Source organism: Prionailurus viverrinus, chromosome X (genome assembly GCF_022837055.1).
Source record: "Prionailurus viverrinus isolate Anna chromosome X, UM_Priviv_1.0, whole genome shotgun sequence".
Classification (NCBI taxonomy): domain Eukaryota; kingdom Metazoa; phylum Chordata; class Mammalia; order Carnivora; family Felidae; genus Prionailurus; species Prionailurus viverrinus.
The window spans coordinates 30,144,871-30,162,646 of NC_062579.1; the positions used below are offsets into that span (position 1 = coordinate 30,144,871).

Sequence of the window (17,776 nt, forward strand, 5' to 3'; positions counted from 1 at the left end):
CAGATTCCCAAGAAAAGTGTTGAAGGTGTGCCCTCGTTTCTTCTTGCTACTTATAGTAAAATGCTAGAAGAAAGTAAATTGAGGGAACCGCTCTTAAGCAAAAGGGAACCAGGACTTGAAGATAGGAGCAATTCTCAGCCTATCTAGATTGCAAAAGACATTAAAAGGAAAAGATTTATGTCAGGAAAGCATCCTGTGGAGATAAAAATCAGGCATGTAGCTAGACATCTTTGAGGGATCAAAAGATCAGAGTATTCAATCATACAGGGGGCTCTTTGAAGTGATATGGGGTGTGAAACATGGGTAACCTCCAGCCATCTCAGCAGAAGCAATGAGTTGGGATGGCATATTCCTGGAGAGAACTGTGAACAGGTCTCCTGTTTAAAGACAGGAATCCCCAAGGCACAAATGGGAGACTACAAGACTTTTGAGTATGTTGAATCAGCAGAAACAATGCCATCTTTAACTGAAAGGATAGATGAAGAAATAAAAGGCGGCTATGGAACTCCAAAAATTTGACAAGGTGATAAAACTACTCAGCTATAAGCATGTGCTCCATTCAAAATAAAGGAAAGAAGATTTTGAGGACAGAGCCATGGTTGCAGGTAAAGTCATGTGACCAGAGGGAGGAGCCTGAAGCCACAAAAGATAATTCCCAGATTGAAACTTATGTACGTTTGTCTCCTTGATCCCCATTACTTGGATCAGAGACTCCTCTCTTCCTTCTACTTCTCTCTTTTGCCACAAGAGGGTATATAACTGTTATCAGCTGTAAATGAACCTAAAAGAAAGCAGAAACACAAACTTAGTGGAGAGGAAAATTTAAATGAGAGAAATGAGAGGCAACATCTCTTGGTGCTTTGGCTTCCCCTAGGACAGCCAAGAAGACAACTGGGGTTAAACTAAGCCCAAGGTACACTTCTGTTTCTCAACAATGTTTACCTGATTCTGACATATAAACATCCCATTATGGTTTCCAAAATGATCAAGGGGTATTTCTCAAACAGTGTAAAATCAAGACACTAATACAGATATGAAATAAACATGTGTTAAAAGATTCTGTTTAATCAATGAGGGAATGGGAAGAGGTTATAACAGGTTCACAGAGAATCCAAGGATGAGATGCAGGAAATGTAATCAAGAATATTTAAATCAATGTATAAATTGAGGCAAAAGTGGTCTTATTATATCATGGGGGGGGTCAATGTAATGTCTCCTAGATAACACATTTTACATATTTATCACTACCTATAACAAAGGATTATAAAAGACCTCAGAGACAATAGAAGGCTAGAATCAGATAATGTGGAGTGGTGTCCTAAGACAGAAAAGTTTTCCATTGAAACACATATTTATCTTTATAATGTTAAAATAAGCAGAAAATTATAGTTTTGTCAAAATCAGGTCCAGTCATTAGGGTGACCAGGTTCCTGTCCTGGACGTTTCCAGGTTGATGCCTGATGACACAATGGGCACCAGTAACATCACAAAGTGTAAGATGTCACAAAGGCAGCTCCCTGACCAATGAGGAGCAAGAGCAGGGGCATGTAGTGGGGAGGGTTAACTGCTGGTATCTTGAGAGACCTAATCCAACTGGAGAAGGAAGCAGAGCTGATTGGAGCCAAACCCAGCCAACATCATGTCGGGGAAAAAAATCCAGGTGAGCTCCTGTCAGACTCCATCCCATCTTATAAGAAGTGAGCTAAAGTGTCCTTTGAGCTACGTGGACCGCCTCCTGCTTGAGGATCAACATGCCCAAGGCTCGGATTCATCCATAAATCGTTTCCGCCTTACCATGCTTGACCACCTTACTGACTACATCCTAGAGATGGTAGCCAATGAGGCCATCAATAGCAATATGCACACCGTCCCACAAGATGATAGAGGTGTTGGCAGCAACAGACAGCCCCCCCAAAACGTGAAGAATGTGAACTTCACTCTGCTTGATGAGATGCCTGGACCCAGGAGAAGTGGCTAAAGACTGGGTCCCAGACCCTGGAGGGAGTCCTCACAGCCGTAGTCTTAGACAAAGCTTCTCATAGCTGAGGAATCGTTGGCCTCTGTCATCAGTAAATAAACGAGTTCAATCTAGTGCCATGCTTCTGACTGACTTCTGTTTCTGCCATTCTGCGTTGGAGGTGTCTATCAGACATCTGGGAGGAGATCTCCCATGGGGAGTGGAGGGTGGACAGGGTGATCAGTGTGGGATGCTGGACTCGGGCATTTCGGGGAGCGGTTTCGCTGGGGACGGTGCGGGAAGCGGCCGTGAGGGAGTAGCGGGTCAGGGGGAAGAGACTTCCTCACTGGCGCTGAGCCAGTCCAGGCTTGTGAGGCCAGGAGGCTGGCGGGGTGGGGGTGGCTCTCCCAGGCATGTTGAATGCCCAGAAGGAGGGTGGGGGCTGAAGACCACGACTGAGGTGCCACAGGCCTTATTCCTGACCGGAGACCATGTGGAAGTCAGGAGGTGATGGCAGTGGGGGTGGGTGGAGAGGGTGGCATAGCAGCCGACACGCACTTAACGGGCCAGGGCTTCGCGTGAAGATTGAGGAGCGACGGGGAAACCATGAAGAGTTACACATAGAAGGAACTATGCTCGGGTTGATTTGATGGCCTTATACCCCGCCTCATTCCAAAAAAGGGCTCGAGGTAGGGATTATTAGCTAGTGCTGCGGTACTCTGTGGAGTATATCCTTCTGCCCTCTCTCGCGGACCCTGGTCACCCGTATAGTACTATGAAAGGTAGCATCTGGCCTAAGACATGCGATCCTAGACGTTCTTTTTAAAAACCATTTGTTAATGTTTCTCTATTTTGAGAGAGAGCATACAGGGAAGGGGCTGAACGAGAGGGAGAGGGAGAATCCCAAGGGAACTCCCTACCACCGGCGCAGAGCCCGATGCGGGGCTCGATCCCAGGAACTGTGAGATCATGACCTGAGCCAAAACCAACAGGCAGACCCTTGACTGAGCCTCCCAGGTGTCCCAATCCTATGAAGTTCTTAATGGTTATTGTTAATAGATTTATTTAGAAATATACTCCATTATAAACTCCTGTAGTAATCTCATTCTCCATGAAACACCTAACCCGTCTACGATCATATACTTGATGGAGCAACATAGAGTTATCAGTGGCTGAATATGTGTTTGGAGAGGTACAAGTGTGTTGTGTGTAAGTTCTGTCCCAAGTGCTGGACTCGGGAGGACATATAGTTCTTACAAAGACTCTTGTGGTGTTTTGGGTTAAAAAGAGTTGTCATGTCAAGTGTTGTGGCAGTCTTTCCCCTTCCTGTGACTGTCAACATTTAATATTTTCTCCTGTTCATCATGTGCTCAAGGGCCCCCCCCACCCCCACCCCCCTGCAGCCCCCTGGACTGTCACAGAGGGCTGGTCAGAGGTTGCCTAGGCAGCGTTGACAAAGGGATCAGAGGAGCTGGGTTGGCCATCCCAGTTCACCACTTTGTGGCCATGTGATCTGGGACACTCCTCTGTTGCCTCTGAAAAGCACTTTCCCGTGTGAAATGGGGATAATAAGGGTTCCCCCATCTTTGGATTTTTGCAAAGATTAAGTCATTGCGTGCCTGTCAACTGGCGCATAGCGCAGCGCCCGGCACAGGCTGCGCCCTGAGTGCGTAGCTGCACGTCTCTCCCTTTCTGTAGACCACATGCTTAGGCGTGCTTCCCCAGGTGCCCCTGGCCTGGATCTCACGCGATGGCCGGGGGCCTGGGCCACTGGCTGTGAGACCGCAGCCTGCTGAACCTTGGGGAGAGACAGAGTGCCACGCAGAGGAAGCAGCCAGAGGTACACCCAGGAACCAGACAGGCCTCAGCCTGGTTTCCTCTCTGCTCCCCTCTGCCTGGGGACTCACCCTCTCTCTGCTTCCTGCCACCATCTTTTAAAGTATGGTGTTGGTTTAGCCTTTACCTACTTCATAGGAGTGTCCTGACAATAATAGTATCAGGGTTGTGTTTAGAGCTGATTTGAATATGTGCTCGTACAAATCCAAGAAACTTTTCTTGCTCCACAATGCCATTCAACCAAATAGTTACAGAAACCTCACTGTCAAGATGTCTGCCTTTCCAAGTTGTGATTTATTGTAGAGAGCCAGGAAGCCCTCTTTGCCTTAGCCAAGCTCAACTGTTACTCCTGTGTTCATTTGAGTAGCAAGCAGGTATTTCTCTCTCTCTCTCTCTCTCTGTCTGTCTGTCTCGCAGTTGCAGGTGGAGATTCGCCTTCACCTGGTTACAGGATAGCAGCCACATTGCCACCTCATCCCTGAAGTTGAGTTTCTTTGTGACCAGGGCATGGTTTCTCATATTTCAGTGTCCTTCAGCCAACAGGGACTGCCTCCAGGGTGGATCATGCCAGGGAATCAGTCAGTGTGCTAAGATCTTGATATGTTGGTTAAAAAGCTGTCTGATTTTTAGAAGCAGTTGGTTTGGCTCATGGCTTTGGCTTGTTTTAGCACAAAATAGTCCCCTGGGTACTTCACCAGAAGGCCCAGCAAAGGAATTTATAAAGGCCAGAGAGGAGCACCTCAGGGGCTCAGTCTGTTAAGCGTCCAGCTTTGGCTCAGGTCATGGTCTCATGGTTCGTGGTTTTGAGTCACACATCCAGCTCTGTGCCCACAGCTGAGAACCTGGACCCTGCTTCGGATTCTGTGTCTCCCTCTCTCTCTGCCCCTCCCTTGCTTGCTTGCTTGCTCTCTCTCTCTCTCTCTCTCTCTCTCTCTCTCTCTCTCTCTTGAAAATAAACATTAAGGCCAGAGAGGTGAGTGTAGGTGGATAAACCATGTTGGGTTAGCAGACCTGTGTGGTCAGGTGGTCACTTTACAGTCCATGCAGTAGTCCACACTAATGGTCTCTGTGACACCTGTAGGGAGCCAGACTTCCTGGGCTCCTTCACACTGTCTGGTGTCCAAAGTGGAATTTGAAGGTTTAATGACCCTGTGTTGGCAAGCCCTCTGTGGTCACAGGGGCATGGGACAATCAGGCAGGGCAATACTGCCATCCCTTTAAGAATTGTACTTCAGGGGAGCCTGGGTGACTGAACCAGTTAAGCGGCTGACTCTTGGTTTTAGCTCAGGTCATAATCTCATGGTTCTTGGGACGGAGCCCCATGTTGGGCTTTGTGCTAACAGCATGGAGCCTGCTTGGGATTCATTCATATATTCATTCATTCATTCATTCATTCTCTCTCTCTCGATAAATAATAAATTAAAAAAAAAAGAACTGTGCTTCAGCTATGCTTGTGGATTTCACAGGAAACATGGGGGCCAGGGCCAGTACAGGATGGGTGTAAATGCAGCCCCTGCCAAATCCCCCTCCTACACGTGCACAGGAATCCTCCACTCAGGGGAGGCAGGTGGAGAGGGGGAATCACTGCTCCTGGGAAAGAATGAGCCACCAAGTTTAGGCCCTTTGTGCATTTCAAAAAAGTAGGAGGTGGAGGATGGTGAGGAAGGATCAGCTCTAGCTTGGGCCCTGGAGGGAGGACACCGTTGATGACCAGTGCCCTGTTGGGAATGGGAAACTAAAACCAGAGTGAGTGGGGTCCGGGGCTGGAGGGTGTGTAGCTGCCAAACTAGGTGTGGGATCCAAAGGTGTATGAGGACAGGCTGAGGTCAGAGACGGGTCAGCACAGCAGAAAACATAATGTGTGAGAAGAGATGAGCCCAAGAGTTGAGTCTGGGGGAATCTGGAAGGTTGTGTGGGCTCGGGGTTGGCATGAGCACAAGGCATGGGGATTAGGCTGGGCTCCCACTGAGAACAGCCTTTGGGAACAGAGACGTTTGAAGGCCCAGGCTCCCTTAGTTCCTCAATCTGACATCCTACAGGATGTGGCCAGAATGCAGGTAGCAGATGGGATCATTAGGCCTACAGTGATGTGTTTACAGGAAAATTAATCAGCTGCCAGCATTTAAAATAAAGAATTTTTAACATAAAAACCTCAGTCACTGGCTTCTCGGGTGAAGTCAACATGTCTGCACACACGTGTTTATTGTCACATGAAGATGTCTGGCTGCTGTCCCGTGACTACTGGGCCTCTCTGGTTTGCCACAGTGCTCACCCTTCGCCGTTGTATCTCATGTATGACCCATGTACGTCACTCCTTTACAGTACCGTCCCGTCTCTTAAAGTTGCTTGAGTTCGTTATCCTCACCATCCTAACACCAGTTTTCTGAAGGGTAAAGTTCTCTCCTTCAATAGATTAGAACAGCACAGTGCTCCTCACAGCTGTCTTTGGTATGGGGCCAGTATTTTCTGTTGTTCAGATAGATTGTGAACTGATATGTGGTCCTATTTTCGTAGGACTAGAATGGAGTTTACATTTGACTCTTCACTCGAATTCAGCACCATCTGAACTAGTATATACTCTGTTCAACAAGAAGACTCCACTCACTTAAATGTTGTGGCAAAACCCATGATTGCTGTAAAGGTCGCTAAAGGCCGACCATTTCCGAACCGGTCGTCGCTAATCAGTAACATAATTTAATGATCTACATCAGTCCCTAAATCACATTTGGATAGCACTGTAAGAGTGAATTTATTTTATCTTACTCTTTAAGGAGTATGGTTTCAAATCTAGGAAAGGCCTCGAATAGGACCTGTATTTGATGTTTCATTTAGTGTTTCTGCTTCAGAGTCCTTCATGAAAACAGAAGACTGGTACGTCATGTATTTAGGGTTTTGAAATCGCTGCGGGGAAAATCTCTCTCCACTGCATCTTTTTAAACAAAATCGAAAGGAAACCGGTTGGCGGCAAGGAGGCAGGTCAGGTAGTGTCCTTGTGGGACGCTTGGGTTCTGGCACATAGGATGAAAGGAATTCACCAACTCGACTGTGGAGGAGAGAGCTTTCATGACATCCTGGGACAGAAGAGTGCCAGAAGAGGGAGGAAAGTCAGGTTCTGGTCTCCCACGGGTGTGGTTTCCTTGGGGGCGCATCAGCTTCCACAGCTATAAAATGAGGAGGTTGGACAAAATTGTTCCAGAGGTCTGCTCAAGGTGTACAATTACCAGTCTGAGCTTTTCCCAACAGAAGTCTGTACTGACAGTGGGTAAGTGGGGCACAGAGGACAGGAATTATTTTTTAGGGTGTCCATTTTATAGCTGAGGCCACTTTGGCCCAGAGCTGACCCTCAACTCTCCAAACGTCCCATGGCCAATGGGCAGAACAGTGAGTATGCCAGTCCTGTTCTCGTACCTGTTGTTGGGGCTCCTCTGCTACTATAGCCTGAGAGATGAGCCTCAAGAGAGAAAGTGTGTAATACTCTCCTCTGGGATAAAGAAGCTATTCTCTTGGATACAGAGATGTCGGGGTTTATTGGATCTCTGGGTAAGCACGAGCAACAACTCTCAAGAACTTTTACTTGTGTTTTATTTCAGAAAGGGTTAGGATCAAGGACTGATTTTATGGTTCAGGCCTTTCAATTTGCAAATCCAGGTCTTCTTCCACTGGGCATTGTAATAGTTGTGTCATGAACCCACCCCCTCAAATAAGGTGTTTTTGAGATTCTCTGTCCACTGACATGATCTTAAAGGTGATTATGTGATGACATCAGAAGCCTGTGCTTAAGAGTTTATTCTTGAGGTGTCTAAGTTACTGTCCTTTTTTATGGTTCTGAGACCATCCTTAGTTGCTGAAGGCAAAATCTCTGGGCTGTAGATGGCTTATAAGGCCTTCAGGGAAGCATCAGTGTAAATCAAAATAACAAACTGGAGGAGACAGATACTTATGGCTGAGATCAACTTGGTGATAATTCTCATAAGTAAAACTCTTGTGGGAGGGCATAACAATAAAAGTGCAACTACATGTGAAATTACCTTTTTCTGTCATATGTAAAAGAAAAGGCAGAAAAAGAGTTTTTGACTCAGTGTCTGTAAGCATAATGATGTTACCCTTTTTCAAAAAAGTATGGAATCGGTTCTAGACTTATGGATTTTAATAAAATCCCCTTGGTGCATTAGAGTTCTCCAGAAAAAAAAAACTGAACCAATAGGATATATCTATATCTATATCTATATCTATCTATATCTTATCTCTGCATGTGTGTACATATACATGTGATTGGTTCATGTGGTTATCTGATCTAACAAGTCCTAATTCTGTAAGGCAGTCCAGCAGGCTGGGAACTCTGGCCAGATTTCTACGTTACAGTGTGGCCAAATTCTTTGCCAAGAAATCTCAGTTTTTGTTCTTTAGACTTTCAACTGATTGTGTGATGGTAATTTCCTTTCCTTATAGTCAACTGATTGTAGATGTTAAACTCTTTCATCCATTTTGAATTTATTTTTGTGTCTGGTGTAAGAAAGTGGTCCGTTTTCATTCTTCTGCATGTTTCTGTCCAGTTCTCCCAGTACCATTTGCTAAAGAGACTGTCTTTTTTCCATTGGATATTCTTTCCTGCTTTGTCGAAGATTAGTTGGCCATATATTTGTAGGTCCATTTCTGGGTTCTCCATTCTATGCCATTGATCTATGTCTGTTTCTCTGCCAGTACTGTACTGTCTTGATGATTGCAGCTTTGTAATATAAAGTCTGGGATTGTGATGCCTCCAGCTTTGGTTTTCTTTTCTTTTCTTTTTTTTAAATGTTTTTTAACGTTTACTTATTATTGAGAGACAGAGCGAGACAGCATGAGCAGGGGAGGGGCAGACAGAGGAGGAGACACAGAATCCAAAACAGGCTCCAGACTCTGAGCTGTCAGCACAGAGCCCGACGCGGGGCTCAAACCCACAAACTGTGAGATCATGACCTGAGCCAAATTCAGACACTTAATTGACTGAGCCACCCAGGCACCCCAGAATGCTGGTGTTATTTTGATAATGTTGCATTGAATGTGTAGATTGCTTTCAGTAGTGTCAACGTTTTAGCAATATTTGTTCTTCCATTCCTTGAGCATGGAATGTTTTTCCATTTCTTTGTGTCTTCTTCAATTTCTTTCATAAGCTTTCTATAGTTTTGAGTGTACAGATCTTTTACCTCTTTGGTTAGGTTTGTTCCTAAGTATATTAAGGTTTTTGGAGCAGTGTATAAATGGGATCAATTCCTCGTTTCTCTTTCTGCCTCCTCATTACTGGTGTATAGAAATGCATCCGATTTCTGTACATTGATTTTATATCCTGCGACTTTCCTGAATTCCTCTAGCATCTCTAGCAGTTTTTTGGTGGAAACTTTTGGGTTTTCCGTGTAGAGTATCACATCCTCTGCGAAGAGTGAAGGTTTGACTTCTTTTGTGCCAATTTGGATGCCTTTTATATCGTTGTCTGAAAGCTGAGGCTAGGTCTTCCAACACTAATATTTGATTCTGAAGGGTCCAGGAGCTCTTTGAAATTCTTGTGAACAAACTTATTAGAACTGAACCAGATTTGGAAAAAATTTTTTTTTTAATTTTGTTCCTTTGCAGATTCTCTTTTTGCAAACCTCCCGTAACGTTCTGTGTGCATTCGGGTTTTGTCCTTCAAATTTGTCTGTTACATTCTGAACCAACATGCCGTTTTACTCCATAACAGAAACATTCTGTTTTAAACAAAGAAACAGAAAACCCACGTCATCTTGAAACTCCTAGTGGACTCTCACTCATGTATGTTAGTTATAACTTTTAAGCAAAATCACTTGTATTTTATTGTGAAAACTACAGGGTGAATAATTGTGAATTTCTTTCATGTTAGTGGATTTAGCAGATTTCATGAACACACCTATCCCAGAATTACTCAGCCACATACTTATATAACTTCTCACTGTGGCAGAAATGACCATGGTCATGGGCAGGCTCAGAAATAGAGCCTCTTTGTAGCATATGCAAATAAGAAGCAAAAATATATGAACTAGAATTATACCTAGTTATCAGTGTTTCAACATTGTGTCTTAAAAATTAGGCATCTATGGGATGCCTGGGTGGCTCATTCAGTGAAGCATCCAACTCTTGGTTTCAGCTCAGGTCATGATCTCACAATTCATTAGAGTCTTTCACAGGGCTCGGTGAGCCTGCTTGGGGCTCTCTGTCCCTCTCTGTCTTCTCCTTCCCTACTTGTTCTCTCTGCCTCTCAAATAAATAAACATTAAAAAAATTAGCTATGTATTGAATGCCCATTAACTATCAGTCCAAAGTTATGCATTATCTAGAAATCTTAAAAATTATCTTCTCGTTGGCATACTATGAAATGTGATTGCTTTGTAGAATGAAGTTTGTCCAACCAGTGATTCAATTTGGTTAATTATAAATTTATATATATATATCATAATCTTAAACATAAAATACATTAACACCAGTTTATGTGGTCAGTAAAAGCTTATAAGTTTAGGAAGAACATACCTGAGTAGTAGATAAATGCATATTTGTGTTATAGTTAACACTGATAAAAGAGAAAGGACTTAGTTGTTTTCATTAAATCTAAACGATTGAACTAGTCCTGTTTGCTAAAGATTTACTTAAATTGAATTTGATATCTTAAAATAGTTGTGATTTAGTTTCTTGGAGAATATATATTGTTTAAATCTACCTCATTTAAAGTATCATAGTTCAGTTTCCTTATTTTCAAGAAAATTTGGAAATACTCAATGTGTGTAAGCAATTATTTATCTAGAAATGCTATTTAAGAACAGAGCTCCCTTAATTTAAGAGATTTTACAATCTGTTAATATCATTCAGAGGTAGGAAAACATCGTACACTCACACAATCAAAGGTGAAGACCTTTGTGTATTAAAGACAGAGACATATGGGCCCAGACAAGTAGAGCTTATAGCTTCAATCCTATAATTTCAGGCATATGTCAAGTATAACACAGAAACAGCAAATCTCATCAGTCCAGATATCAAAAAGCTCTTCTCCCCTCAGAGAGTATGCAGTTCTTGATGGATTTGAACAAAGACTGGAAAATGAGGTTGTGTTTTGTCTTTCACCCAAAAGAAACTAGATCTCTTTGGACTCATTTTGAGAGATTTCCACATGGTCAGATCCTAAAACCAAACTCTGAACCATTTTTTTAAAAAATGTTTATTGTGAGAGGGAGAGAATGAGTGAGCAAGCAGGGGAAGGGCAGAGAGAGAGGGAGACAGAATCCCAAGCAGGCTCCATATTGCCAGAGTGGAGCCCAACGTGGGGCTTGAACCCGTGAACCCTGAGCTCATGACCCGAAACAAAATCAAGAGTTGGATGCTTAACTGACTGAGCCACCCAGGCACCCCCCCCCAGTCATTTTGGTTAACGATAAAAATAAATCATTGGCTGTAAATGAACAAAAATGAAACAGAAACACAAAGTTAGCAGAGAAGGAAATTAAAATTATTAAAAATTTAAATTAGAAAAAATCAACAAAGTGCTCTTGGTGCTTTGGATTCACCTAGAAGAAATGAGACACCCCTGGGTATTAACTGAGAATGAGGTACACTGTTTTGTCTTTGAATTTTATCTGGCTCTGACTGGTGAATCTAGTGGGCATATCACTGTGACCTCCAAAACAGTTAGAAGATATTTTCAAAGAGAGTGAACTCATGACCTTTATATCGATGTAACATGAAAATGTGTTAAGAGTCTTCACTGATGAGGAATTGGCGGATATTGTAACCAATCCAGAAGAGAATCCAAAGAACGTAGAAATATTGATAATCTTTAAATGTGTCAACGGGGGCAAAATTGGGTTTAGTTTGGACCTCTACTGGACAAAGCATTCAGTATGTGTGTCCGTGACTAGCAATTTTCAAAGGGCTGTCAAAGAGCTCAAAGACCGTGGAAGGCCGGGACCAGGTAACCTGGAGGGGAGTGTCCTCAAGACAGAGCACTGTGTCAGTGGAAAGGTTCCCGTTCTTGTTTGTACTAGACTGTTGAGGGCCAGGAGAAAGAGTTCCCTCGTAAAGAGGGTCCAGTGCAGTCAACAGGGAGACCAGGTTTCTGTCATGGATGTTTCCAGGCCAGTCCTGAGCAGGGCACAGTGACACCAGTGACATCATAATGTCGGAGGTGTCATATAAGCAGCTCCCTGACCAGTGAGGGGCACACTTGGTAGGAGTCGGCGCCGACATCCTGCCACCCTCGGGCCAGCGGGACGGTCAGGCCGGGCCGATCGGGTTCCAACCCAGCACGCGGCATGTCTGGGAGGCGCCGCCGCCGGCACCGTCGCAGACGGAGGAGGCACGCGGTGTCCCGCTCCAGGAGAGCCGAGCTGCAATTCCCGGTCAGCCGCGTGGAGCGCCTGCTGCGAGAGGGTCGCTACGCCCCGCGCCTGAGCGCGTCCACCCCGGTCTTCCTGACCGCCGTTCTCGAGTACCTGACGGCCAACATCCTGGAGCTGGCGGGCAAGGAGGCTCTGGACAGCCACAAGATGCGCATCACCCCGGAGCACGTGCAGCGAGCCCTGGGCAGCAACCAGCACCTCAGGGGTCTCCTCGAGAACACCACCTCCCCTCGGGTGGATGGGATGCCCCGAGTTCGGAAGTGGTGATGCCCGCGCCCCCTCGTCCGGACCCCGAAGCCGCCCACAGATGAGGGAGGCCTTGTGTCTGCACGTGACATTAAAGGAGTTAACTCCAGGGCCGTGCCTCTGACCGGTGTCTGTTTCTGTCATTCGGAGGTAGCCGGAGGTGTCTGTCCGACATCCGGGAGGAGACCTCCCACGGGAGGTGGAGGGTGGGCGGGGCGGTCAGTGTGGGATGCTGGACTCGGGCATTTCGGGGAGTGGTTTCGCTGGGGACGGTGCGGGAAGTGGCCCTGAGGGAGTAGCGGGTCAGGGGGAAGAGACTTCCTCCCTGGCGCTGAGCCAGTCCAGGCTTGTGAGGCCAGGAGGCTGGCGGGGTGGGGGTGGCTCTCCCAGGCATGTTGAATGCCCAGAAGGAGGGTGGGGGCTGAAGACCACGACTGAGGTGCCACAGGCCTTATTCCTGACCGGAGACCATGTGGAAGTCAGGAGGTGATGGCAGTGGGGGTGGGTGGAGAGGGTGGCATAGCAGCCGACACGCACTTAACGGGCCAGGGCTTCGCGTGAAGATTGAGGAGCGACGGGGAAACCATGAAGAGGTACACGTAGAAGGAACTATGCTCGGGTTGATTTGATGGCCTTATACCCCACCTCATTCCAAAAAAGGGCTCGAGGTAGGGATTATTAGCTAGTGCTGCGGTACTCTGTGGAGTATATCCTTCTGCCCTCTCTCGCGGACCCTGGTCACCCGTATAGTACTATGAAAGGTAGCATCTGGCCTAAGACATGCGATCCTAGACGTTCTTTTTAAAAACCATTTGTTAATGTTTCTCTATTTTGAGAGAGAGCATACAGGGAAGGGGCTGAACGAGAGGGAGAGGGAGAATCCCAAGGGAACTCCCTACCACCGGCGCAGAGCCCGATGCGGGGCTCGATCCCAGGAACTGTGAGATCATGACCTGAGCCAAAACCAACAGGCAGACCCTTGACTGAGCCTCCCAGGTGTCCCAATCCTATGAAGTTCTTAATGGTTATTGTTAATAGATTTATTTAGAAATATACTCCATTATAAACTCCTGTAGTAATCTCATTCTCCATGAAACACCTAACCCGTCTACGATCATATACTTGATGGAGCAACATAGAGTTATCAGTGGCTGAATACGTGTTTGGAGAGGTACAAGTGTGTTGTGTGTAAGTTCTGTCCCAAGTGCTGGACTCGGGAGGACATACAGTTCTTACAAAGACTCTTGTGGTGTTTTGGGTTAAAAAGAGTTGTCACATCAAGTGTTCTGGCAGTCTTTCCCCTTCCTGTGACTGTCAACACTTAACATTTTCTCCGGTTCATCATGTGCTCAAGCCCCCCCCCCCCCCCGGCAGCCCCCTGGACTGTCACAGAGGGCTGGTCAGAGGTTGCCTAGGCAGCGTTGACAAAGGGATCAGAGGAGCTGGGTTGGCCATCCCAGTTCACCACTTTGTAGCCATGTGATCTGGGACACTCCTCTGTTGCCTCTGAAAAGCACTTTCCCGTGTGAAATGGGGATAATAAGGGTTCCCCCATCTTTGGATTTTTGCAAAGATTAAGTCATTGCGTGCCTGTCAACTGGCGCATAGCGCAGCGCCCGGCACAGGCTGCGCCCTGAGTGCGTAGCTGCACGTCTCTCCCTTTCTGTAGACCACATGCTTAGGCGTGCTTCCCCAGGTGCCCCTGGCCTGGATCTCACGCGATGGCCGGGGGCCTGGGCCACTGGCTGTGAGACCGCAGCCTGCTGAACCTTGGGGAGAGACAGAGTGCCACGCAGAGGAAGCAGCCAGAGGTTCACCCAGGAACCAGACAGGCCTCAGCCTGGTTTCCTCTCTGCTCCCCTCTGCCTGGGGACTCACCCTCTCTCTGCTTCCTGCCACCATCTGTGTAGGCAGCAAGACCCAGCTGGCTTTTAGCTAGTTCACAGAAGTATCTTGAGAATAATTGTGTGGAGGTTGTATTTAGAGCTTGTTACAACATTTGCTTGTAAAACTCCAAGAACCCTTTCTTCGCACTTACTTCCCCTTCAACCAAATATTTACAGAAACACTGTCAGCATGTCTACCCCACAAAATTCTTTTTCAAATTTCTTTACTCTTTATTTTCATAATTCAGTGATGGTGATGTGGGAGGGGCTCATGGAGCTACCATCCCAGGCATCTATGGCCTCTTTAAGCAGCTTTGTATCTCTTCCAGCCTCCTCTCCGTCTGCTTGGCCAGGTATTTCCTGGCCCTCAAGTGGTAGGTGGTCCTGGTAGGCCTTGACCACCTGCGTGACCTCCCGCTGCTCCTTGGTAGGTTGTTACAGAGAGCCATGAAACCCTCCTAGCCTTAGCCAAGACCGGTTCTTCCTGCCAACTGCAGGTGAAGATTCAGTAGGTTCTGGTCTCCAGGAAATGTAGTTTACGTGAGGGCACGTCAGCTTCCATGGCTATGAAATGAGGAGGTTGGATGACATTATTTTAAATGTCTGCTTGAAGCATATGTACAATTACCACTCTAAGAGCTTTTCCTGAGGAAGGTTCTTACAGTACGTGGGGCTTCTTTTGGATCTCCATTTTATATTTGGGGGCACTTTGGCCCCAAGATGGTAATCCCCTCTCCTCACCTCACAGAAGGCGTGCTTGTCTCTCCTACCTGATGTTGAGGCTCTCGCCTCTCCTGTGTCCCGAGAAATGGGCCTTGAGACAGACAGCGTTTCATGTTCTCCTCTGGGAAAAAGAAGATGAACTCCTCAGTACTGTCTTTTGAATGTTCAGTGTGTCTCTTGAATCTAGGGAAGTGCCATCAACAACTCGTTTTCTTTGGGAAATGCTGATAGGTTAGGATAAAATGATTGATTTCATACTTTGATTTTATCTTTGTACTTGGCAAAGTAGGTCTTGTCCACCGTATCTTATGTTGAGCCGTGTCACAAACACTTCTTCTCAGTTATCTTGTTCTGAAAATTCTGACTCTGTCCACTGACGTGGTATTAAAGTTGATCATGTGGTGACATCAGAAGCCTGTACCCAAGAGCCTCTTCTTGGAAATACCTGTCCTTTTTCTTGGGAGTTCTCAGACAGAACTCCTTTGTTGAAAACAGGCCCTCTGTCCTGTAGCTGGTTGTATGGTCTTGTGGGAACCATCAGAATTAAACAAATAACAATCTGGAGGAGACAGACATGTATAATGGCTGGTTAATTTATTACTGATAATTTTTCATACGTAAAAACTTCTGTGGGAGGGCATAAAAATAATGCAAATGAAGGCGAAATTACTTTTTGCCCCTGTGGTATGCAAAAGAAGGTAATAAAGCCAATTCAAAAAAAATGAGTCTTTTGATTAAGACTATTTTAAAAGAAGTCTGGAGCAGGTTCTGAACATGTGTATTTTAATAAAAGCTCTAGGGATAAGTTTTATGTATAACTTCATTTTGAAAGCACTGACCTAGAAGATACTTGTTGCAAGTTAAAATAGTAAGATTGCAATCAAACATTTAAAATTAACTGAAGTTGCACTGACAATATTGTAGTGTTGTTGCCTTAATATCATCAGGTAAAGTACCACCAGGATTCCACTAAATGGAAACAGTGGACAGGGGTGCCCAGGTGGCTCATTTGGTTAAGCATCTGACTGTTGGTTTTGGCTCAGGTCATGATCTAATGGTTTGTGAGTTCAAGACCTGCACTGGGCTCCGTGCTGGCAGAGTGGAACCTGCTTGGGATTCTCTCCCTCTCCCTCTGCCCCTGCCCCACTCATACTTGCTCACTCTCTCAATCTCGAAATAAATAAACTTAAAAAAAAAAACAACAATGGCCAGTGAGAATAGTGACAAATCTCTAGGAACATCTTATATATGACACAATTTCTAAAATATTTGTTAGTAATATTATGCCTATTCACATTTAACCTAGAGAACATTGACCACCTCTTTTGAGAATTTGTTCCCATGCAACTCTTAAACAGTAGTATATCAAATAAAGCTCATAATTCTACTACTTCTCTTTTGCAAGGTGTCAGAATCTTTGTGACTTTCAGGGCCTTCTGGGAAATCTCAGAGTTTTAATTGCAAGATATATTTTGAATTATTGTTTCATTTTTCATTTAGTATTAATTTTGGGAAAGCAAAAAGTAAAATTACCAGGACACTGAAGCACTTAGGATTATGGAGGGGCACTTGAGTGGCTCAGTCTGTTAAGCAGGAGACTCTCGATTTCAGCTCTGGTCATGATCTCATGGTTCGTGAGATCAAGCCCCACATCAGGCTCCACACTGACACTTGCTCTCTCTCTCAAAATAAATGCATAAACTTAAAAAAAATTTTTTTTTAAAGGATAGGATTATGGTAGCTTCCGAACATGAATGGTTGTAGCTTGGCTACCTGTTACTTAAAGTGGCAATGTAATAAACAACCATCCAAAAGTTATGTAACTTCTGTTTATTTTAAAGAGAATAATCAGGGTCATGATGAAGTCAGAACAAACTGAAAAAAGTTATTTTTTTGAAATACAAAACGGCAGATTATGAAGAAGGTAGCTCAGAGAAACTGATTTTGAACTTCTGACTTCCAGAAATGTAATCAAATAAATGTATGTGTTTTGAAAGCCATGAAGCTTTTGGTAATTATTTGGAGCAGTCATAGGAAACTCATATGGCTAAGGTGTGACCTTTTATAGTCTTTTAGTAAGACCAGACCCATGCTCTTACAAAACTTGGTCTTTCTTACTTGAAAGCAAATCAAATCCTCAGATTGAGTTAATATGCACCATAATATTTGATACTAAAGTATCCACAATCTCTTTCTGAAAATCCTGTAAATAAACTTATGAAAATTGAGTCCAATTTGGAAAAATTTGGTACAAATTTGTGTCCCTTTTCAAGTTCTATTTTTGTGACCCTTCTACAGCTTTCTGTACATGCTCACTTTTATATTTCATCGTTCTCATTCCTGTTCCACAACAAAAAGCCATTTTACTTTAGAATAGCAATACCTTATGGGCTATAATGTATCACAGATTCAACACCATTGTATTCGTGCTTTGGATTCACCTGGATCATCAAGAAAAGAAAGACACACTTGGGATTAAACTCTGCCTCAGGTGCACTTCTGTTACATTGAAATCTACCTAGCTCTGGTAGGTTAATGTACTAGGAATTTCTATTTGACCTCTCGGATGATTAGAAGATAATTGTCAGAACAAGATAAAACCATGACGTTCATACAGATATGAAACTAACATGTTTAAAGGTTTTCCTTAACCCATGAGAGAACCATTAGATGTTACAACTATGCCTTAGGAGTAAAGGCCATGCCCTAAAGTAAAATGTCTAATAGAGCCACCCTTAAAAATAATGAAA

The 17,776-nt window shown here is 44.8% G+C and overlaps 2 protein-coding genes across 2 annotated transcripts; both read left to right on the forward strand.

The window, feature by feature from the left end:
* The first annotated feature begins 1,552 nt into the window (after positions 1 to 1,552).
* LOC125157808 (huntingtin-interacting protein M) lies at positions 1,553 to 2,091 on the forward strand. The gene has a single exon (XM_047844827.1). The coding sequence runs from the start codon at positions 1,640 to 1,642 to the stop codon at positions 1,976 to 1,978; it is 339 nt and encodes a 112-aa protein (XP_047700783.1). The 5' UTR covers positions 1,553 to 1,639; the 3' UTR covers positions 1,979 to 2,091.
* Positions 2,092 to 11,983: 9,892 nt separating this feature from the next.
* LOC125157361 (histone H2A-Bbd type 1) lies at positions 11,984 to 12,541 on the forward strand. Its single transcript, XM_047843993.1, has one exon. It carries the CDS (start codon positions 12,085 to 12,087, stop codon positions 12,436 to 12,438), a length of 354 nt encoding a protein of 117 aa, XP_047699949.1. The 5' UTR covers positions 11,984 to 12,084; the 3' UTR covers positions 12,439 to 12,541.
* Positions 12,542 to 17,776: the final 5,235 nt, after the last annotated feature.

Bases quoted from the DNA above. Each gene is read 5' to 3' on its own strand.
- LOC125157808 (XM_047844827.1), top strand. From the start codon at position 1,640: ATGTCGGGGAAAAAAATCCAGGTGAGCTCCTGTCAGACTCCATCCCAT.
- LOC125157361 (XM_047843993.1), top strand. From the start codon at position 12,085: ATGTCTGGGAGGCGCCGCCGCCGGCACCGTCGCAGACGGAGGAGGCAC.